This window comes from Salvelinus namaycush, chromosome 2 (genome assembly GCF_016432855.1).
Source record: "Salvelinus namaycush isolate Seneca chromosome 2, SaNama_1.0, whole genome shotgun sequence".
NCBI classification, from domain to species: Eukaryota; Metazoa; Chordata; class Actinopteri; order Salmoniformes; family Salmonidae; genus Salvelinus; species Salvelinus namaycush.
Genome location: NC_052308.1, coordinates 29,048,637 through 29,069,067, shown reverse-complemented (window position 1 = coordinate 29,069,067; position 20,431 = coordinate 29,048,637). Strand labels below are relative to the sequence as shown.

Genomic DNA, 20,431 nt, shown 5'->3' with positions numbered 1-20,431 from the left:
CCTGTGTCTGAAGTATTGCTTGAGGCCCACAGTGACACAGGAAGATATGCCAACCTAACTTGCAATGAAAACACAAGTGCCTTGTCAGGATTTAAGGATTTTAGTGGAAATTAACCCTCTCATCTATTAAGGACAGTTTTAATGTGACAATATATTAAATGTCCTCCGTGTTTACTATATTGCTTTGTAAAATAGTAAAAGCCTTCAAGTGACTTGCAGTGACAGATTTAATTTATGTTTTTCTCTCACAGGACCAAAGCCCAAATCCGGAGCCCTGCGCTTGCTCTCTCTTCTCAACGTCTGGCACCTAGTATCCAACCCCTCTACTTCGTACCTACAGTACACTCTGAACTCTCCCTCTCTTTCTGTCTCTCTGTCTGTCTCTCTCTCTCTGCGCCGACCCCCTCCCAGCTCCCCCCTCAGCATCCCTGATGCGTAAGAACAGTAAGGTGACGCAGCGTGAGCATACCAGTGAGCATGTCACAGAGTCGGTGGCAGACCTGCTCGCTCACGAAGCGCCGCTTGACTACAAAAACAGTTCTCTGACTGTTGGAGGGGTACCCGGGAAGAAGATTGTTCTCGAGCCCCCCGAGAACGATGGCCGCCCGGCCTGGAACAGCAAACTTCAGTACATTCTGGCCCAGGTGGGCTTCTCTGTGGGGCTAGGAAATGTCTGGCGCTTCCCTTACCTGTGCCAAAAGAATGGAGGAGGTGAGTGGCAGACCGGGCTGGCTGACTAAATAGAATCAAAACTGAATAACTCTTTCACAAAATATAGAACAATAATTATTACAGGATGAGCAAGGTCATTTCCTCCTCATCTTCCTGTCTGCCTCTGATGAAGAGTCTAGCGGCTTCCTGGCAGCTCAGTGACCCAGACTGTAAGAATGACATGCCAGGTACGCTGGCCTGCCATCACAGTCAGGCTGGGCTGCCAAGAGAAAAGGACAGCTCCACAAACACCACTCTAAATATAGCTGTGCTATCGATTACTACTGGCACTGGGGCAGGCCAAGGCTCAACTGATACTCTGATCAACATGAAAGGGATACTCTCAATTAAACATTAATGCTCTGTATTGTGATGATGATTTGATTTATTTTGTCATGTAGTTACAGGTGCACATTGTAAGTCTTTGCTGGTATAGTAGTTCAGAACACCCCTATTTGTTAGGGCAGGTTGGCATTGATGTACTGGAGGCAGCTCTGCAGTGGTCACTAGCTGATTTTTAACCTAACCTAACTAACCTTAACCACCCTGCAAACCCTAATGACTAGCCCTAACATTACACGAAGGCCAATTTTGACTTTGCAGCTGGCTCATCTAGTGGAAATTGCTCAGATTTCTTACTATTTTATGTTTTGTACTTGACAGTGTTTTGCAGAATGTGCTAAATTTAGCTTCTGCACTCCCTTGCTCTAACATAACCTAACCACTCTACCATAAATGGATAAAAACATGCCCCATCAGTTTTAATGAGCATCACAACTCTGACCATTACAGCAGCATAAAAGACCACATCTCTTACCTCTGGTCATAGAAATGACGATTAGGCATGCTCAATTCACCTCCGAAACCTCACAGTCTCCCTGTCTTCACCAGATAATGACTGATGTGTTTGGTGCACCAGCCCTGTTCTCTCACACACCTTCTCTTCCTGATTTATTGCTAATAGGCAGGATTTAAAGGCTCCTATACCCAAGCAGCCTCGTCGTTTTACCAGGAGAACGGACATCTTTCACCCCCTAATTTACCTCCAGGCAGCAAATTACAGCCACATGAAATGGCTCTGTGGTGTTAGGTGGTTATCGCTCTGGGCCTTCTTCCCCCTCCTCTCTCTCTCCTTCTCCCCTTCCAGCGTTCTCTGCTTCTCTTTCATACACATGTCTTTACCTCAGTTTGCATGCTATACAGTATATCAGGACTGTTAGCTGGCCCCAGTTCAGATAGGCTGCAATTGATTGCAAAAAGTTATATATATTTTTTTTAATACAATTTCTTACCTACATCCAATGACCTGGTTCTATGTCTTCTTGATCTCATGTTGTTTTGACATTAGTAACAACTCAATTAAAACAAAACATGGAACTGCCATCTGTGTCCAGTGGGTTATGAGCTCTAGGCTATGTAACTGGTACTCCTGAAGTATTATTAGTGATAGTGCTCCAGCGTAAGTCTTAGCATCCTGATGATCAAACACAGTAACATCCAGATTAAGCCTCTCTTGGATTAAGCTGGGAAGCACCACATTTAGACATCCCCCATAATTCAAATCAAATACTAAAATAGACCTTAGTAAATCAATGGTTGGATGGGCTCTGACTTGCAGGGTGGGAGAGTAATAGTGACAAGTGATGCAGAACTGTCAAGTACAAACAGACAGACACCATAGTGTCCTGAGGCTCAGAGCTCTGGCCTCTCCCCTGACTCACTGAGTTGGACTTCATGACCATCAACTAGAGGGTTTGTCTTCCTGTCACCCAGTCTGTCCACCTCTCACCTTCCCCTCTGTCTTTGTAATGATACACAATTAATTATAATTAGTGTTCTAGAAACAGCTCAGAAGAATAGAGCCAGGGTCCACAGTAAATGTTAAGTCTCTCCATTGATTCAGCAAGGGAGACAATTGAAACTTGTGCATTATTTCAAAGGAAAGGTTTTCCACATTTTACACAATGCTTAGTACTGTAATATCACACATACAGTATGTGTACTACTCATGTACCTAATTGTCTATTGGGAGAAATATAGCATGATCACTTTGACCCCTTTCTTTCAGGTGCCTATCTGGTCCCGTATTTCATCCTCCTCATCCTCATCGGTGTCCCGCTCTTCTTCCTGGAGCTAGCGGTGGGCCAGAAGATCCGACGTGGGAGCATTGGGGTGTGGAACTACGTGTGCCCCCACCTGGGTGGGATAGGGGTGTCCAGTCTAATGGTGAGTGACAGGGAGGATGGTGTCTTTGGTTTAAGGTTGCCCATTATATCACCTTTTGGTTGAAGTTGAGGCTGGAAATCAGTTTAACTGATCATCCCCCAATCATCAGCTACATAATGCTATAAGTTTTAACATGATTTTGGTTATGTAATCTGTTTATGTTCTGAAGTGCTTGTTCCACGTAACAAAATAGACAGTGTCCCAAGAGAAAAACAGTGTGACTGACCACAGTGCACTCCAGAGGGAAACAGAGAGGGTCAGTCAGTGTGATAAGGATAATGGATGCTGGATGTGGGGTTTATCACCGGGAGCTTCGATGAATGGGCTCTGATTTCAATAGAAACTCTCTACGTCAGTGACTGTGTGATTTATTAAGTATACTATTGTCTGCATATACCAACACTTTGCGGACTCCCCTGACTATCTCCATGCTTGGCTGCTTTAGTATACTGTTTTTACCACATGCATTGCGGTGCTTTCACCAGCGCTCTATTTAACACCCTCCAACCCGAATCTCTTTAAAAACTTCTTATGGCTGGGATCCCGTTAATGGGATCGATATGACAACAGCCAGTGAAAGTGCAGGGCGCCAAATTCAAAACAACAGAAATCTCATAATTAAAATTTCTCAGACATACAAGTATTTTACACCATTTTAAAGATAAACTTGTTGTTAATCCCACCACAGTGTCCGATTTCAAAAAGGCTTTACGACGAAAGCACAACATATCATTATGTTAGGTCAGCACCTATTCACAGAAAAACACAGCCATTTTTTCAGCCTAAGAGAGGAGTCACAAAAAGCAGAAATAGAGTTAAAATTAATCACTAACCTTTGATGATCTTAATCAGATGACACTCATAGGACTTCATGTTACACAATACATGTATGTTTTGTTCGATAAAGTTCATATTTATATCCAAAAATCTCAGTTTACATTGGCGCGTTATGTTCAGTAATGTTTTGCCTCCAAAACATCCGGTGATTTTGCAGAGAGCCACATCAATTTACAGAAATACTCATAATAAACATTGATAAAAGATACAAGTATTATACATGGAACTTTAGATAAACCTCTCCTTAATGCAATCGCTGTGTCAGATTTAAAAACGGAAAAAGCACACCATGCTATAATCTGAGTACAGCGCTCAGAGCCCAAACAAGCCATGAAGATATCTGCCATGTTGTGGAGTCAACAGATGTCAGAATAGCATTATAAATATTCACTTACCTTTGATGATCTTCATCAGAATGCACTCCCAGGAATCCCAGTTCCACAATAAATGTTTGATTTGTTCCATAAAGTCCATAATTTATGTCCAAATACCTCCTTTTTTTTGCGCGTTCAGTACACAATCCAAACTCACGACGCGCTGGCAAGTCCATGCGAAAGTTCAGACGAAAAGTCATATTACAGTTCGTAGAAACATGTCAAACGAAGTATAGAATCAATCTTTAGGATGTTTGTAACAAATCTTCAATAATGTTCCTTTCCTTTGTCTTCAGAAATGCAATGGAACGCAAGCTAACTCTCTCACGTGAGGGGGCGTGGTCAGCTCATGGCACTCTACTAGACCCCTGACTCAAAGAGCCCTCACCCCCCCTTCACAGTAGAAGCATCAAACAAGGTTCTAAAGACTGTTGACATCTAGTAGAAGCCTTAGGAAGTGCAATATGACCAATATCCCACTGTATATTCGATAGGCGATGAGTTGAAAAACTACAAACCTCAGATTTCCCACTTCCTGGTTGGATTTTTTCTCAGGTTTTTGTCTGCCATATGAGTTCTGTTATACTCACAGACATCATTCAAACAGTTTTAGAAACTTCAGAGTGTTTTCTATCCCAATCTACTAATAATATGCATATATTAGCAACTGGGCCTGAGTAGCAGGCAGTTTACTCTGGGCATCTTATTCATCCAAGCTACTTAATACTGCCCCCAGCCATAAGAATAAGAAGGCCCAATTCAGTCGTTTTTATCTCAATGTCAAATTATTTCTAGGGAATAGTTAAGTACTTTGCTGTAATAGTTTTCCATTAAAAGGGTTAAAAATTTAAAAAATAAACTTTAGCAAAAAACTATTTCTCAAGCTAGAATTTTGCTTGGACTGTCTGGGAGTGGTCTGAGTGGGGAGGGGGCGGGATATGTAATCTGAAAACTAGCTGTTATTGGCAGAGAGGTTTGGAACTCTCTTTGTTATTGGTCTATATTAACTTATACCGTCTAGTGATGTCACCAGGCAAGCCAAAACTCCACCGTGCAAAACCTGCTGATTAGAAGGTTCTGTGCAGATTGTATTTTCAACCAGCAACTATCAGGAAATAACACTGATCAAATTTCTTCACTTTTACATTGTTAGTGTCATCCCTTGCTGTACATTATGATACAAAACCTTAGGGGAAAATGAATTCTGACTGCACTGGGCTTTTAAGATAAAAGCTGTTGATCATGCTTTCTGTGTACATGCCAGTTTGATAGGAGGGATCAATTTAAACTGCTCCAGGTCTTGAATTTGGCATATTGGACATTTTGTGACTCACATCACATAATCTCACTGTCACAACATCACATAACATGCTAACCTCCCGCTTTAATAAGAGATAGGTGGATCATTTATTTTGGGAAGCTTTCACTGTCCATTTCTGAATATTGTGAGAGGAAATATACCTTGTGTAAATCTGTTGAACTGGAAAGTATAATCACTAATGAGGCAAACTCTCTTTAGGGGATAGATATGCCTTGATTTAATTGAGCATAGCAGGTCTAAACATGGTTCCCCATGTCTGCATCACCTTACACAGCTCAAAACAAACATACTCTGTGTTATTATGATGGAGAAAGCTATCTCACATTCTTCATTCCATAAGATGTGACATAGAAAGTTGTATGAGTCAGTAACGTAGAAAAGGACTATAAAGATGAGTAATATGGATAATGTCCTAGATAATGAGAGAGAGGCAGAGATGGTAGGGGGGGTTAGGGTGTGAGAGAGAGACAACCCCTCGTTGGTGTTGTACGTGACTGAGAGTGGCAGCTATAAATACCTCTTAAGAGATCACTGTGGAAATGGCTGAACGAGTGTACTTCAATTATTCATGGATTTCCCAACCTTGTTTAGCTTCTGCCTGTCCTTGTTGACATGGATGCTCAAAAGATTTAGCAGACACTCTTATCCTGATTACACTCTTATCCTAATAGCCAGTTAGTGTTAAGAGCCTTGCTCAAGGGCACATTGACAGATTTTTAACATAGTTATCTCTGGTATTCAAACCAGAGACCTTTTGGTCACTGGCCCAATGCTTGTAACCACTAGGCTATCTGCCACCCTAGGAACATGAGAAAATAACATACTCCTGCCTATATAGACCATCTGAATAAGAAATATATTGAAATTGCCTCTCACGGTACAGTAGTGTATATATCGATATTCACACATGCACTTGCCATTTGACTGAAAGAGTGGCATCAACCAGCAGTGACAGGGACTCGTGCAGAGGAGCACCTCAGAGGTAATTGTGAGTTCCATTGGACTTTCTTACTCTAACAGACTCTGCCTCTCCTACATTCCAGGTGTGTGGCTTTGTGGGGCTCTACTACAACGTCATCATCGGCTGGAGCATCTTCTACTTCTTCCAGTCCTTCCAGTACCCACTGCCATGGGCCGAATGCCCTATCAGGAGGAATGGATCATTAGCCAGTGAGTGGATGCCAGATCTGAACATCGGGACAGAGAAGAGATGCAGAGGGCAAAGAGAATGGAGTCATATAACTCCTCTGAACTGTTTGATAAAGCCCAAGCAGCTGGGTGACCATGACCAATGTGGTTTGCCACAGTTTGTCTCACAAACTAGAAAGGATTCAATGAATATTGAATTAAACCTCTCTCCTTTTTTTAATAAGGCCTGTATTTGATTAATCAGATATGACTAATTGTTATACACACTCATTTTGCCCTGTAGAATAATCCATACTTACACAATCATTTTTGGTCAGTCTGAGAAAAACACACATTTGTGTTTTGTTATTCAATCTTCCAGTTCAATCCAGTTTTGGCCAGGACGGCACTGAATCACACATCTAACTAGATCAGTTGATGGTGTTAGCTTACTTACGAGGATCCTTCATGACTCAGATGAACATAATCCAGATTAAAGTCCTTTGAGACTTAGATTAGAGGTGGTGATAATACAATCCCAGCGGTTCCAAGAATCACTCAGCGCTCGCCTCTCCTCTCCTCTGCTCTGCTCCTCACATGACTCAGCAGTATGAAGACAGTCAGCCACCAGTGAGCAGGGAGGATAGCAGCTGTAGCTGGTCAGATAGTGTAAGAACCCTTCTGTTGGAGCAGGACTGACAGACAGAGGCATATTGCATGGTGTTGCAAGTCATCATGTTACTGTCTAATCTAGTCCCTCCAGGATTCCGTGATTCTGCGATCGCAAATCCTTTAGCAAAATCAACCATTCCCCGCATATTATGTGAGGGTTTGCAAATTTTACGAAGCACCACAGTATTTCCTCGTAAAACAATCAAATCATTGCAATATTATTGCAATACAAAATGTACAAAAAGAAGGGTCGCAATTTACAACCAATCACCGCACATTTATCTTATAATATGGTTCAATCAAGCCACACGTCAACAAACGTTTTCTCTCATTTTCGCAAACAAATTGGACAAAATCATCACATATTGCCATGCAAAATGTCAGAATTGCTGCAGCAAAATCAAGCATTTTTGTCCACAAATATCACAAAGTCCCAGCGAAATCCTGGAGGCACTGGTAATCATACAGTACTACACACACAGATGCTAGTATTGTATGTGATTCCCCATAGGTTTACTCTTTACAAATGGTGGTTTACAGTATAGTGGTATTTGAGTTTTTCCACAGTGGCATTACAAGTTGTCTGTAGAATTGTCTTTAATTCTGTGTGGAAAAAGTGACCTCTCGCCATGGTCATACAGATGTAGGATTTTAATTTGATCACCTTGTTGCAGAAGAACTTGTAGTGTATTTGAGGTTTAAACAGGCTTCTGAAGTCTAATTTCCACTTTAAAATGTCATACATTTTTCATAAGGGAATATCAAGTATCAACCGCTACAAAAATGTCCATTAATTATAATCCACATAATAATTCACATTTCCTGTTGCTGCAGGATTATTTTCTTGCTGTAGCAAACTGGCTCAAATTAAGATCCTACAGTGGCAATAAAAAGTATGTGAACCCTTTGGAATTACCTGGATTTCTGCATAAATTAGTCATAATATTTGATCTAATCTTCATCTTAGTCACAACAATAGACAAACACAGTCTGCTTAAACTAATAACACACAAATTATTGTATTTTCTTGTCTATATTGAATACAGTACATCATTTAAACATTCACAGTGTAGGTTGGAAAAAGTATCTGAACCCCTAGGCTAATGACTTTTCCAAAAGCTAATTGAAGTCAGCTAACCTGGAGTCTAATCAATGAGACGAGATTGGTTAGAGCTGCCCTGCCCTATAAAAAACACTCACAAAATTTGAGTTTGCTATTCACAATAAGCATTGCTTGATGTGAACCATGCCTCGAACAAAAGAGATCCCAGAAGACCTAAGATTAAGAATTGATCATTTGCATAAAGCTGGAAAGGGTTACAAAAGTATCTCTAAAAGCCTTGATGTTCATCAGTCCACGGAAAGACAAATTGTCTATTCACTGTTGCTACTCTCCCTAGAAGTGGCCGACATGCAAAGATGACTGCAAGAGCACAGTTCAGAATGCTCAATGAGGTTAAGAAGAATCCTAGAGTGTCAGCTAAAGACTTACAGAAATCTCTGGAACATGTTAACATCTCTGTTGACGAGTCTACGATACGTAAAACACTAAACAAGGATGCGTGTTCATGGGAGGACACCACGGAAGATGCCAAGAAAACATTGCTGCACGTCTGAAGTTCACAAAATAGCACCTGGATTTTCCACAGCGCTTCTGGCCAAATATTCTGTGGACAGATTAAACTAAAGTTGAGTTGTTTGGAAGGAACACACAACACTGTGTCGAGAAAAAAAGGCACAGCACACCAACATCAAAACCTAATCCCAACTGTAAAGTATGGCGGAGGGAGCATCATGGTTTGGGGCTGCTTTGCCTCCTCAGGGCCTCGACAGCTTGTTATCATCGACGGAAAAATGAATTCCCAATTTTATCAAGACATTTTGCAGGAGAATGTTTGGCTATCTGTCCACCAATTGAAGCTCAACAGAAGTTGGGTGATGCAAGAGGACAACGACCCAAAACACACAAGTAAATCAACAACAGAATGGCTTCAACAGAAGAAAATACGCCTTCTGGAGTGGCCCAGTCAGAGTCCTGACCTCAACCCAATTGAGATGCTGTGGAATGACCTCAAGAGCGGATCACACCAGACATCCCAAGAATATTGCTGAACTGAAACAGTTTTGTAAAGATGAATGGTCCAAAATTCCTTTTGACCGTTGTGCAGGTCTGATCCGCAACTACAGAAAACGTTTGGTTGAGTTTATTGCTGCCAAAGCAGGGTCAACCAGTTATTAAAGGGTTCACATACTTTCCCCATCCTACACTGTGAATGTTTATACGGTGTGTTCAATAAAGACATGAGAAGGTATAATTGTTTGTTTGTTATTAGTTTAAGCAGACTGTGTTTGTTTATTGTTTTGACTTAGATCAAATTACATTTTTTGACCAATTGATGCAGAAGTCCAGGTAATTCCAAAGGGTTCACATACTTTTTCTTACCACTGTACATCTGTAGAGAAAGGTAGACCCTATCATTAATGCAGGTGTGTGGGACCCCAGAACCATGCTGCTCTGCGCCCACTCTGACCTGGCCCCATGGTCACATGTCTGCAGTAAACACTTCAGACTAACTGTGGTTCAGTATTGACATCGGCAGGGTCAGATCAGCTAAACACAGAGACCAAGGTCGTTCAGACCTAGCGTTCACGTTGAATACAGTTCTGTGCTTCTGGAGTGACTTGCAGGAGTGGAGGAGTAAGAAGAAGGGAGAGAGAGATGCAGATATTCAGAGTTACTGCATGTAACCTGGAATGCCATCACTCATAGACAGAGGATAAAAGTAGAATTATGGGAGGCCACCATGATTTCCTTTGCTGAACATTGCCATCTACCTGACATAAATAGAGACTGGTACACTTGGTTGACCTGGCAATTTCTGTGAGTGCATGTGTCTCTGTGTGGGTGTGTGGGCATATTTTTTGTGTGTATGCGTGCCTGCATGTTCTCGCATGCGTGTGGGTGCATATGCATATATTTCTATAATACGTCTGTAAGACTGCTTTCTCCGGACTTAGATCCATGTATCATTTCCCCAAGGTTGAATTAGAAAAGGTGAAAATATGCACAGAGAAAAATGTCAAGTGCCTTGAATGAGGGCTCACGCTGTGCATACCAAGTACAAGGACGACCTTGTTTACCTTGCTAATGTACATCTGGGAGAACCAATCCAGGGGGAGAGGGGATTTGGTTCCTGTGTAAACAGTCTCTCCCTCATTTTATTTCCCTCTGTTCTCTATCTTCCACTCCCCTTATCCCTTTACTCTCCCTATCATATCCCTCCTCTCCCTCTCTTTCATCCTCCCTGACCTCCCTTCCTTTTCACTACAACTTTTTTCACTCTCCCTCTCTCTCTCCCTCCCCTCTCTCTGACCACCCCCCTCCCCCTCACCCCTCTGCAGTCGTGGAGCCTGAGTGTGAGAAAAGCTCGGCCACCATCTACTTCTGGTACCGCCAGACCCTGAACACCACCAGCACCATCGCAGACAGCGGCGGCCTGAACGTCAAGATGACCCTGTCTCTGCTGGTGGCCTGGATCATCGTCTGCCTGGCTGTCATCAGAGGCATCGCGTCCTCCGGGAAGGTAGGGAGCGCTGTGGGGAGGAAGTGGAGTGTTTGTGGGCGGAGTGTGGGTGGAGAGGGGCAGGGGGTATGGGTAGAGGGAGAGGGACAGTGGATGTGGCGGGAGAGGGGCAGGGGGCATCAGGAAGAGGGGCAGTGGGTGTTGGGGGGAGAGTCAAAAGAGTGTAGGGAAGATATATGATTTAAGAACATGACATGACTAAAAATTGCACTGGAATAATAGCCTACTGGACTGGATTCCTACCTTCCTCTGGCATGTATAGTGTAGTTATTGTACAGAATGTGTGACTAAGTTGTTTCCTGTGGTCTGTCAGGTGATGTACTTCAGCTCGCTGTTCCCCTACGTGGTGCTCTTCTGTTTCCTGGTGAGAGGTTTGCTGTTGAAGGGTGCTGTTGATGGCATTGCACACATGTTCACTCCCAAGGTGAGATTCAGAGGAGGCACACACACACACACACACACACACACACACACACACACACACACACACACACACACACACACACACACACACACACACACACACACACACACACACACAGAGACACAGACACAGACACAGAGAGAGAGCGAGAAGCTTCCAATGCAGTTGTATGCTGTCATTTATGGGAAAAGACAGAGCTACTATACCGATAGAATTTATAAACATTTCTAATGATTATAACCAATTAGCCACCTAGCTAACATGGAATTTGTAACACATCATACATATTGTAATGCATAACATATCATATGAAATGTATGATGGACATCCACAAATTAATACATAACATACCAAACGTAATATATCATACTAATTTGAGTGTCCCGGATTTTCTTTAACGATGTTAAATCTACCCCTAAGTCCAAGTTTGTCAGCCAATGTGTTACTGTGTGTTCCAGCTGGAGAAGATGCTGGAACCCCAGGTGTGGAGGGAGGCAGCCACCCAGGTGTTCTTTGCCCTGGGCCTGGGCTTCGGTGGAGTTATTGCCTTCTCCAGCTACAACAAGATAGACAACAACTGCCACTTTGACGCCGTGCTCGTCTCCTTCATCAACTTTTTCACCTCCATCCTGGCTACTCTGGTGGTGTTCGCCGTGCTGGGCTTCAAGGCAAACCTCATGAACGAGAAGTGTGTCATAGAGTAAGTTTAAATCAAATGCCCTAGCAGCCGTCTATAGTGATGGTGGAGGGAATTCAAGCTTTCTTATACAGAATTAAACAACTCTTTGCTCACACCATATATTTATTATCATGCCTTCTCTGTGATCAGATTCAGGACTTTTGCGGTGATCTTCATCTTGTGCTCTATCGACCATGTTTCCCTGTGGTCTCTTCAGGAACGGAGAGAAGATCCTTGGCTACCTGAACTCTAACGTGCTGAGTCATGACCTCATTCCACCACACGTGAACTTCTCCCAGCTGTCCACCGTAGACTACGCTGAGATATACGCTGTCATCAAGACGGTGAAGGAGGGCAGCTTCGCCGAGCTGAGCCTGGACCCCTGTGTCCTGGAGGATGAGCTTAACAAGGTATAGTCTGTCTGTCTGGTTTCGGTGAGCTCTATCTCACCGAAACTGGGTCTAAATATGAACCAGTTCCACAACACCAAACCAACTAGGCTTATTAAGTAAGCATTTCACTCTACCTGTTGTATTCGGCGCACGTGAAAAATAAACTTTGATTTGATTTTCTAATCATCCTTATACTGTACTTAACTAATATCCTTCTTGGCTCTTCTGTCCCCCCCCCCCCCCCCCCCCCCCCCTCTCTCTCTCCCTCACAATCTCTTGGTCTTCTTTTGCACCCTCTCTCCTTTACGTCACTCTCTCTCTCCATCCCACTTTCTCTGCAGTCTGTGCAAGGTACAGGCTTGGCCTTTATTGCCTTCACCGAGGCCATGACTCATTTCCCAGCCTCTCCCTTCTGGTCTGTCATGTTCTTCTTCATGCTCATCAACCTGGGCCTGGGCAGTATGATCGGCACCATGACAGGCATCACCACGCCGGTCCTCGACACCTACAAGGTCCAGAAGGAGCTCTTCACAGGTCAGCCCTAAAAACCGCTGTGGTGCTCCCATTCTCCTCTATCATAGTTACAAATGCAGGTTGACATTTATTGTCATGAATCTTGGCCTGGAGGCATCTCTGCAGAATGGACACTAGCTGGCACAGCCACAAAGTCATAAACTCTGATTTTAAACCTAACCCAACCCTAATGCCTGACCCTAACCTTAAATCAAGACCAAAAAGCACATTTTTGTTTTCATGAATTTTGAAGATATAGCCAATTTTGACTCTGCAGCTGGTCTCCAGGGCAAGACTCATGACAATAAACGGCTACCTGCGTTACAAACACAAATTCAGCACTTTTCACCAAGACGTAGTGGGGTAACTACATAAGACTCATGAATTCTAAGATTTTTAAGGATGAGTAGTTTTTTCTACTTTTGCTGTAGTCCTTTAAGGCTGAATACAAAGTAATAGCAATAAAAGCAATGGATTGAATAAATAAAGACTTTCTCATCCAAGGATCCACAAAGGTTTTACATAATGTGAAGGTTATTCAACTCCACCACTGAAGAAGAGATAAAAATGCTGAAGACACTGCAAACTTTCAGACAAATGCCTTTACCTCATCTTGCACCAATTCCCTCACTGTATTTTTCTTTCAGTGTGCTGCTGCATCATAGCCTTTTTCTGTGGCCTCCTCTTCGTCCAGCGCTCTGGGAACTACTTTGTCACCATGTTTGATGACTACTCCGCTGGTCTGCCTCTCACTATCGTGGTCATCCTGGAGAATGTGTCAGTGGCCTGGATCTACGGCACCAAGAGGTAAAGTATGGTGTCTCCTCAGAGAGCCCTGTAGTGTCAGAAGTAGCTGTGTGTTTTTCATATGTATTAAGAGGAAAGTCGAATATGAGGAAGGATAAGATTAAGAATGGATTGAGAAAGAGTCAAGGAACACCTGAATACTGTTCTAATTCTCAGAGTAAAAAACTCTACGGACATTTCGAAAGCTTAAACCAAGTTTATTCTTCCCAGAGGATCAAAACAGCTGCATTAGACAAAAACATTTTCACACAACCACTGATATTTAACCCTTCCTCCTGAGTCTCCTCCTACACATCTGTACAAACATAGTATCTTTACTGCTAGGCAGGACACTAAGTGATATGGGCATAAAGTTTTATTTCTCCCATAACATGACCTGACCTGATCTTGACCCCCCTTCATTACTAATCCATGGCTCTCTCCCCTTATCAATGCCAACCACATGTGATCGCTTTCCCTGCCCTCAGTACATTCCAAGCTTAATTGCAATTTCTATAACATACAAGTATTAGACACCATTTTAACGATAAAATTCTCGTTAATCCAACCACAGTGTCCGATTTCAAAAAAGCTTTTCGGCGAAAGCAGAACATATGTTAGGTCAGCAACTAGTCACAGAAAGCATACAGCGATTTTCCAACCAAAGAGAGGAGTCACAAAAAGCTGAAATATTGATAAAATGAATCACTAACCTTTGATATTCTTCATCAGATGACACTCCCGGGACAACATGTTACACAATACATGTATGTTTTGTTCGATCAAGTTCATATTTATATCCAAAAACCTCAGTTTGCATTTGGCTTTGCCTCCAAAACATCCTGTGAATTTGCACAGAGCCACATCAAATCACAGAAATACTCATAATAAACATTGAAAAAAGATACAAGTGTTATTCACAGATTTAAAGATATGCTTCTCCTTAAACCCACCTGTGTGTGTATGTGTGTGTGTGTGTGTGTGTGTGTGTGTGTGTGTGTGTGTGTGTGTGTGTGTGTGTGTGTGTGTGTGTGTGTGTGTGTGTGTGTGTGTGTGTGTGTGTGCGTGTGTGTGCGTGTGCGTGTGTGTGTGTGCGTGTGTGCGTGCGCATGTGTCAGGTTTATGCAGGACCTGGAGGACATGTTGGGTTTCCGGCCCCACGCCTTCTATTTCTACATGTGGAAGTACGTCTCCCCTTGTTGTCTCATCGTTCTCATCACAGCTACCGTTATCGAGATGGCCATCAGCCCGCCAGGGTACAATGCATGGATAGAAGAACTGGTCAGTCAACCTGTTGGCAAACCGTGCAAAGTTTCATATAGACACTTCTTGACATTTTGTGTATTAGCCTTGTTACAGAGTTTGCAGTCAGCACCAGGGGTATTTATTTTTCACTCTATTTCCCTTCGTAACTTTGTTTCTCTCTCTTTAGGCTCAGGAGCGTTTCCAGAGCTACCCTCCCTGGGCATTGGCCATGTGCTTCTCCCTCATTGTGGTGGCCATGCTTCCTCTCCCCATCGTCTTCATCGCCCGCCATTTCAACCTGATGTCCGACGGCTCCAACAAGCTGTCTGTCTCCTATCGCAAGAGCATGATGAAGGACATCTCCAACCTGGAAGAGGTGGACGAGGCGCGCTTCATCCTGGGCAAAAACCCAGGAGAGATGCCCTCGCCTAAGCCCCCATCCCGAGCCTACCTCGGCCCCCCGGGCACCAACCCACTGGAAAACCCTAACTCCCTGTCCCCCAACAGCTGCTACGGGACAAGCTACCAGAACACCATCAGCCCACAACCCCCACCACCCCTATCACCCCCACCACCACTGAGTCCGAATCATGATCACTGTCCATCTTCTTCATGTCCCTCCCCTAGCCTGACCCTAGATCCCTAACGATCTCTCCCTCCTAGGCCATCTCACCCTCAACCCTACAGAGTCTCACCACCAGGGGGTGCTGCAGCGCTTCCCAAAACTCCACAACCACCACCCTCACCCACTGAGTCACCCTTATCGCAGTACACCCCTCTCCCTTCCTCCCCAGCCCCAGAGGTTAGAGTTTACTGCAGCAGAGGTGGCTGCCACACAGGCCTCTGCTTTGACAAGGAACTACATGTTCAGGTGTCTGAGCTGTTGCAGTGGTATGTGTCAATCCCTACTGGAGGGTATGCAATGCTGAACATGCAGTATGTTTTGGTCTAGATCAGGGATCCCCAATAGGTGGCCCGTGGGTGATTTCATTTTGCCCCCCAATTTTTATAAACAAAAATGTTCATCGTTGGACATAAAATCATCAGGAAATCAGCTTAAAGAAATATGTTCCTAAGTATTCCCACGGATAAATAGAGAGGCATATGTGATCGTATCCCAATGTAATCAAGGTTTGAAATTAATCTGTTTTTGTCAAATACTATATCTGTTTGGGATTCTTGTGGTCAATTTGCAGTGTACAAATTATTTCTAACTATGTTCCGGCTTCCCGACCATCCATTCAAGGAAAAATCGACCCACGGCTGAATGTAATTGGGGCCACCTGGTTAAGAGTGGTAGGAGAAGAGGCTCAATAGAGATGGACCCAAGAAAATCATATTTTTCCCCCCTCCCACATAATGATAGGTAATAATAATGACACTATAAAGTACGAGTGACAATAACCTAATAACAGGTTAACATTTGCATAATATTTGGCCTCTAGGGAGTGTTATATGGTCTGCTTTTCATGCTTATTGTAGACAGAGGTCAGGGGAATGTAGAGGAACCTCATATTTACATTGCCATTAAGTGACAACTGAATGTGAGTAGCTATATATGTTTGTTGCAGGTTTGAAGCCTTTTAAGCATTGCAGTGTCAGTCCTCTATACCATATTATAGCCATAGAGTGTGGTTATGCTTTTCCTTTATATTATGTGGAACATTTCCTTGTAATTTAGTGTGCCACTGAAGCACTTGAATGAACCACTGCTCTTGACACACCTCCTTTCGCTTCAATGCAATACCTGCTTCAGCTAAAACTGTTTAGGGGCAGGAACAATAATGTTTGCAGTCCAGAGGGCTTTGTAAAGCCACTGTCTTCATTGTCTATTAGCTAGTTTCGGGTTGGGGGGGGGGGGGGGGGGGGGGCTATACATTTACAGTTGGGGGGGGGGGGGGGGGGGGGGGGGTAATAAAGGCCCAGTTCAATGTGTACGAGTTATATAATGTTACTTCAGGCCACGTGTAGCTGGTGTATTAGAAACTTCAGTACCTCCACCAAAGAGTGAAAACTAGATATTAAGGACAGACCGTTGACTACATCCTGTACATACACCATAGAAATTAATCACCAATCACAGATCACCATCAATTTCAGAGGAGGAATACAGGCAGAAATGCACTGTATAATGTGCTGTTATTGATGTAGAAGCTGAAAGAAGAATAGTTCAGTCAGAATTATAAATGGTACAGATGAAGCTACAAAATGAGTCCCTGACAGACACAAAACTTTTTTGTCGATCTCATATTATGATTCCCTGTTTAAATTACTACCAAGCACAAAAAAGGCACAATTTCACAAATGGATTGACATAACAAATCATTTTAAATAATTATTAAACACAAGAAAGATTGTAGTATGTAGGCACAAACTTGAATGGGCACAAATAAGGAATGCACAAATAGAGTTGTATGGGCACAAATAGGATTGTACTACAGACAATGTGATGATTAAGGCACAAACTATGGTCGTGGCAGACCAATAGAACTGGAGCTGAATGTACAGTACAAACAAAAAAGCAACATAAATTGATCCCTTTAAGCACAAATAAAACTCACCACTTCACCTTCTCTTATCTTCTACATTAATGGACCAAATAATGTGGCAATCACTATTGGACCAAATCAGATCAAAGTCGGATTGAAAGGCAGTCTCTATTTATTTATACTCATAAACAGAACGGCAGTGCTTCCTGCTTTAATAATGTCTGAATTTAAACCAAGAGCAATTTTCCATTTGACTATTTCAACCCTCTTATAGAAGTGAAGTAATCAAGCCAGATAGAGAACTCATACAATCACACAGTGTTATTTTAATCTGCCAAGACCTTTTCCCGTAAGCATTTACTTACCTTCATTACACACTCAGCAAAGATTTGAAACATGCTGTTGACATAACTCAAAAGTACAGGCTAAATAAGGAAGCACATTTTCCCCACAACATAGCCCAATTTCATAAAACTATACTTGGCCTGTCACTCTTCTCAATTGATTTACAAAATGATTCCATTTTAGCTAACTTTATTTTTTTAAGAGGATTCCTTTATTTATTTTTTTAGGACAATGTTCAAAGCCATGGTGTTGATGATTAAATTGACTATATTTATTTTACTATATAATATGTGTATATTGGTGTACATGTTGGTGTACATTTCATTGTATATTTGAATATTTCCCCATTTTGTAGCTGGTGTACCTTATCTGTGATTATGGCAGTGTAAAAGGAGTGGGAAGAAGTTTTTTTTTTTTGGGGGGGGGGGGGGGGGGGGTACAGTACGTTTACCTTGTGCTATCCCAATGTAGACTTTGTGATGGTATATTGTCGAACTCTGGCGAGCTCTGGTTCTCATGTGTTCCTCTCTCAGCTGCTTATAAAGAGGCGTAGCCCTCCAGATAAGAACACATGAATAAGCATCTCCATACAGTACGCTACTGCACTATCCCACCAGTCTTTGGTTTAAGTTCTAGTCAAGCTTTGTTTTAGTCTTTGGCCTGGAGCCAGTCGCTCTTGTAATTGTACCATGTCGAAATCCCTCACTTTAAAAGTTTGTAAATATTAGTGTCTGTAGGATTCTACAACCAATAACAATCAAATTATTATAAAGATAGAACAAAACTTGTGAAATAATTAAATGTCTTAACACTGCAGAACTGTTTTAACAGGTCATGTGGAAGAAAATACTATTGAATGTGAATATGAAAGCACTTTTTCACTTAAAATCTAAAATAAGTATTGTTTTGTTTTTGTTTTGTCTGCATATTGGTACGCTCAATGTTTGCCCTAGCTTGGGTACAGTCTGTGTTAAAGCAATATCTTATGATATATATTATACTGCTGGAGCTACGGGTTGGGAGGCTAAAACCTCTATAGGGAAAATAAATAGTGGTTATAAACTGCCCCTTTGTAGCTAAAGTGTTATAGTGAATCTCAACATAATATATGAGTGTGTGGATATGTGTTAGTGTAGTTTTCTTCTGATAATAAGTGGGTGCAGGGCCTTACCAAGCACTCTCTCTTCAGTCATGATGATTGTACAGTATTGAAGCTACATGTGAAAAGAGTAATAATGATTTGTGGATATAACTGCACATATCAATAAAGAATAAACAACCTGGGAGTGATTTGTGTGGAACTTTTAGGACAAGATATACAGTTGAAGTCGGAAGTTTACATACACCTTAGCCAAATACATTTAAACTCAGTTTCACAATTCCTGACATTTAATCATAGTAAAATTCTCTGTCCTAGGTCAGTTAGGATCACCACTTCATTTCAAGAATGTGAAATGTCAGAATAATGGTAGAGAGAATGATATATTTCAGCTTTCATTTCTTTCATCACATTCCCAGTGGGTCAGAAGTTTACATACACTCAATTAGTATTTGGTAGCATTGCCTTTAAATGGTTTAACTTGGGTCAAACGTTTCCAGTAGCCTTCCACAAGCTTCCCACAATAAGTTGGGTGAATTTTGGCCCATTCCTGACAGAGCTGGTGTAACTGAGTCAGGTTTGTAGGCCTCCTTGCTCGCACACGCTTTTTCAGTTCTGCCCACACATTTTCTATGGGATTGAGGTCAGGGCTTTGTGATGGCAACTCAATACCTTGGCTTTGTTGTCCTCAAGCCATTTTGCCACAACTTTGGAAGTATGCTTGGGGTCATTGTCCATTTGGAAGACCCATTTGCGACCAAGCTTTAACTTCCTGACTGATGTCTTGAGATGTTGCTTCAAGATATCCACATAATTTTATTTCCTCACGATGCCATCTATTTTGTGAAGTGCACCAATCCCTCCTGCAGCAAAGCACCCCCACAACATGATTCTGCCACCCCCGTGCTTCACGGTTGGGATGGTGTTCTTCGGCTTGCAAGCATCCCCCTTTTTTCCTCCAAACATAACGATGGTCATTATGGCCAAACAGTTCTATTGTTGTTTCATCAGACCAGAGGACATTTCTCCAAAAGGTACGATATTTGTCCCCATGTGCAGTTGCAAACCGTAGTCTGGCTTTTTTATGGCGGGTTTTGGAGCAGTGGCTTCTTGATGGCTGCGTGGTCCCATGGTGCTTATACTTGCGTACTATTGTTCGTACAGATGAACGTGGTACCTTCAGGCGTTTGGAAATTGCTTCCAAGGATGAACCAGACTTGTGGAGGTCTACAATTTATGGAGGTCTTGGCTGATTTCTTTTGATTTTCCCATGATGTCAAGCAAAGAGGCAGTGAGTTTGAAGGTAGGCCTTGAAATACATCCACAGGTACACCTCCAATTGACTCAATTGATGTCAATTAGCCTATCAGAAGCTTCTAAAGCCATTACATCGTTTTCTAGGAATTTTCCAAGCTGTTTAAAGGCACAGTCAACTTCTGACCCACTTGAATTGTGACACAGTGAATTATAAGTGAAATAATCTGTCTGTAAACAATTGTTGGAAAAATTACTTGTATCCAGCACAAAGTAGATGTCCTAACCGACTTGCCAAAACTATAGTTGGTTAAACCTGTCTAGGACACACGTTCCGCACACTGTAGCCTCA

General features: G+C 42.4%; 1 protein-coding gene across 1 annotated transcript; it reads left to right on the top strand.

Moving 5' to 3' along the window:
* The first annotated feature begins 431 nt into the window (after positions 1-431).
* On the top strand, positions 432-18,279 carry LOC120021026 (sodium-dependent neutral amino acid transporter SLC6A17-like). The gene is made up of 13 exons (XM_038964683.1): positions 432-711; positions 2,780-2,937; positions 6,513-6,639; positions 10,672-10,853; positions 11,167-11,277; positions 11,736-11,977; positions 12,174-12,366; positions 12,690-12,882; positions 13,509-13,668; positions 14,766-14,928; positions 15,080-15,473; positions 15,556-15,783; positions 18,260-18,279. The coding sequence occupies exons 1-13, from the start codon at positions 432-434 to the stop codon at positions 18,277-18,279; spliced, it is 2,451 nt and encodes an 816-aa protein (XP_038820611.1).
* The last annotated feature ends 2,152 nt before the right edge of the window (positions 18,280-20,431 follow it).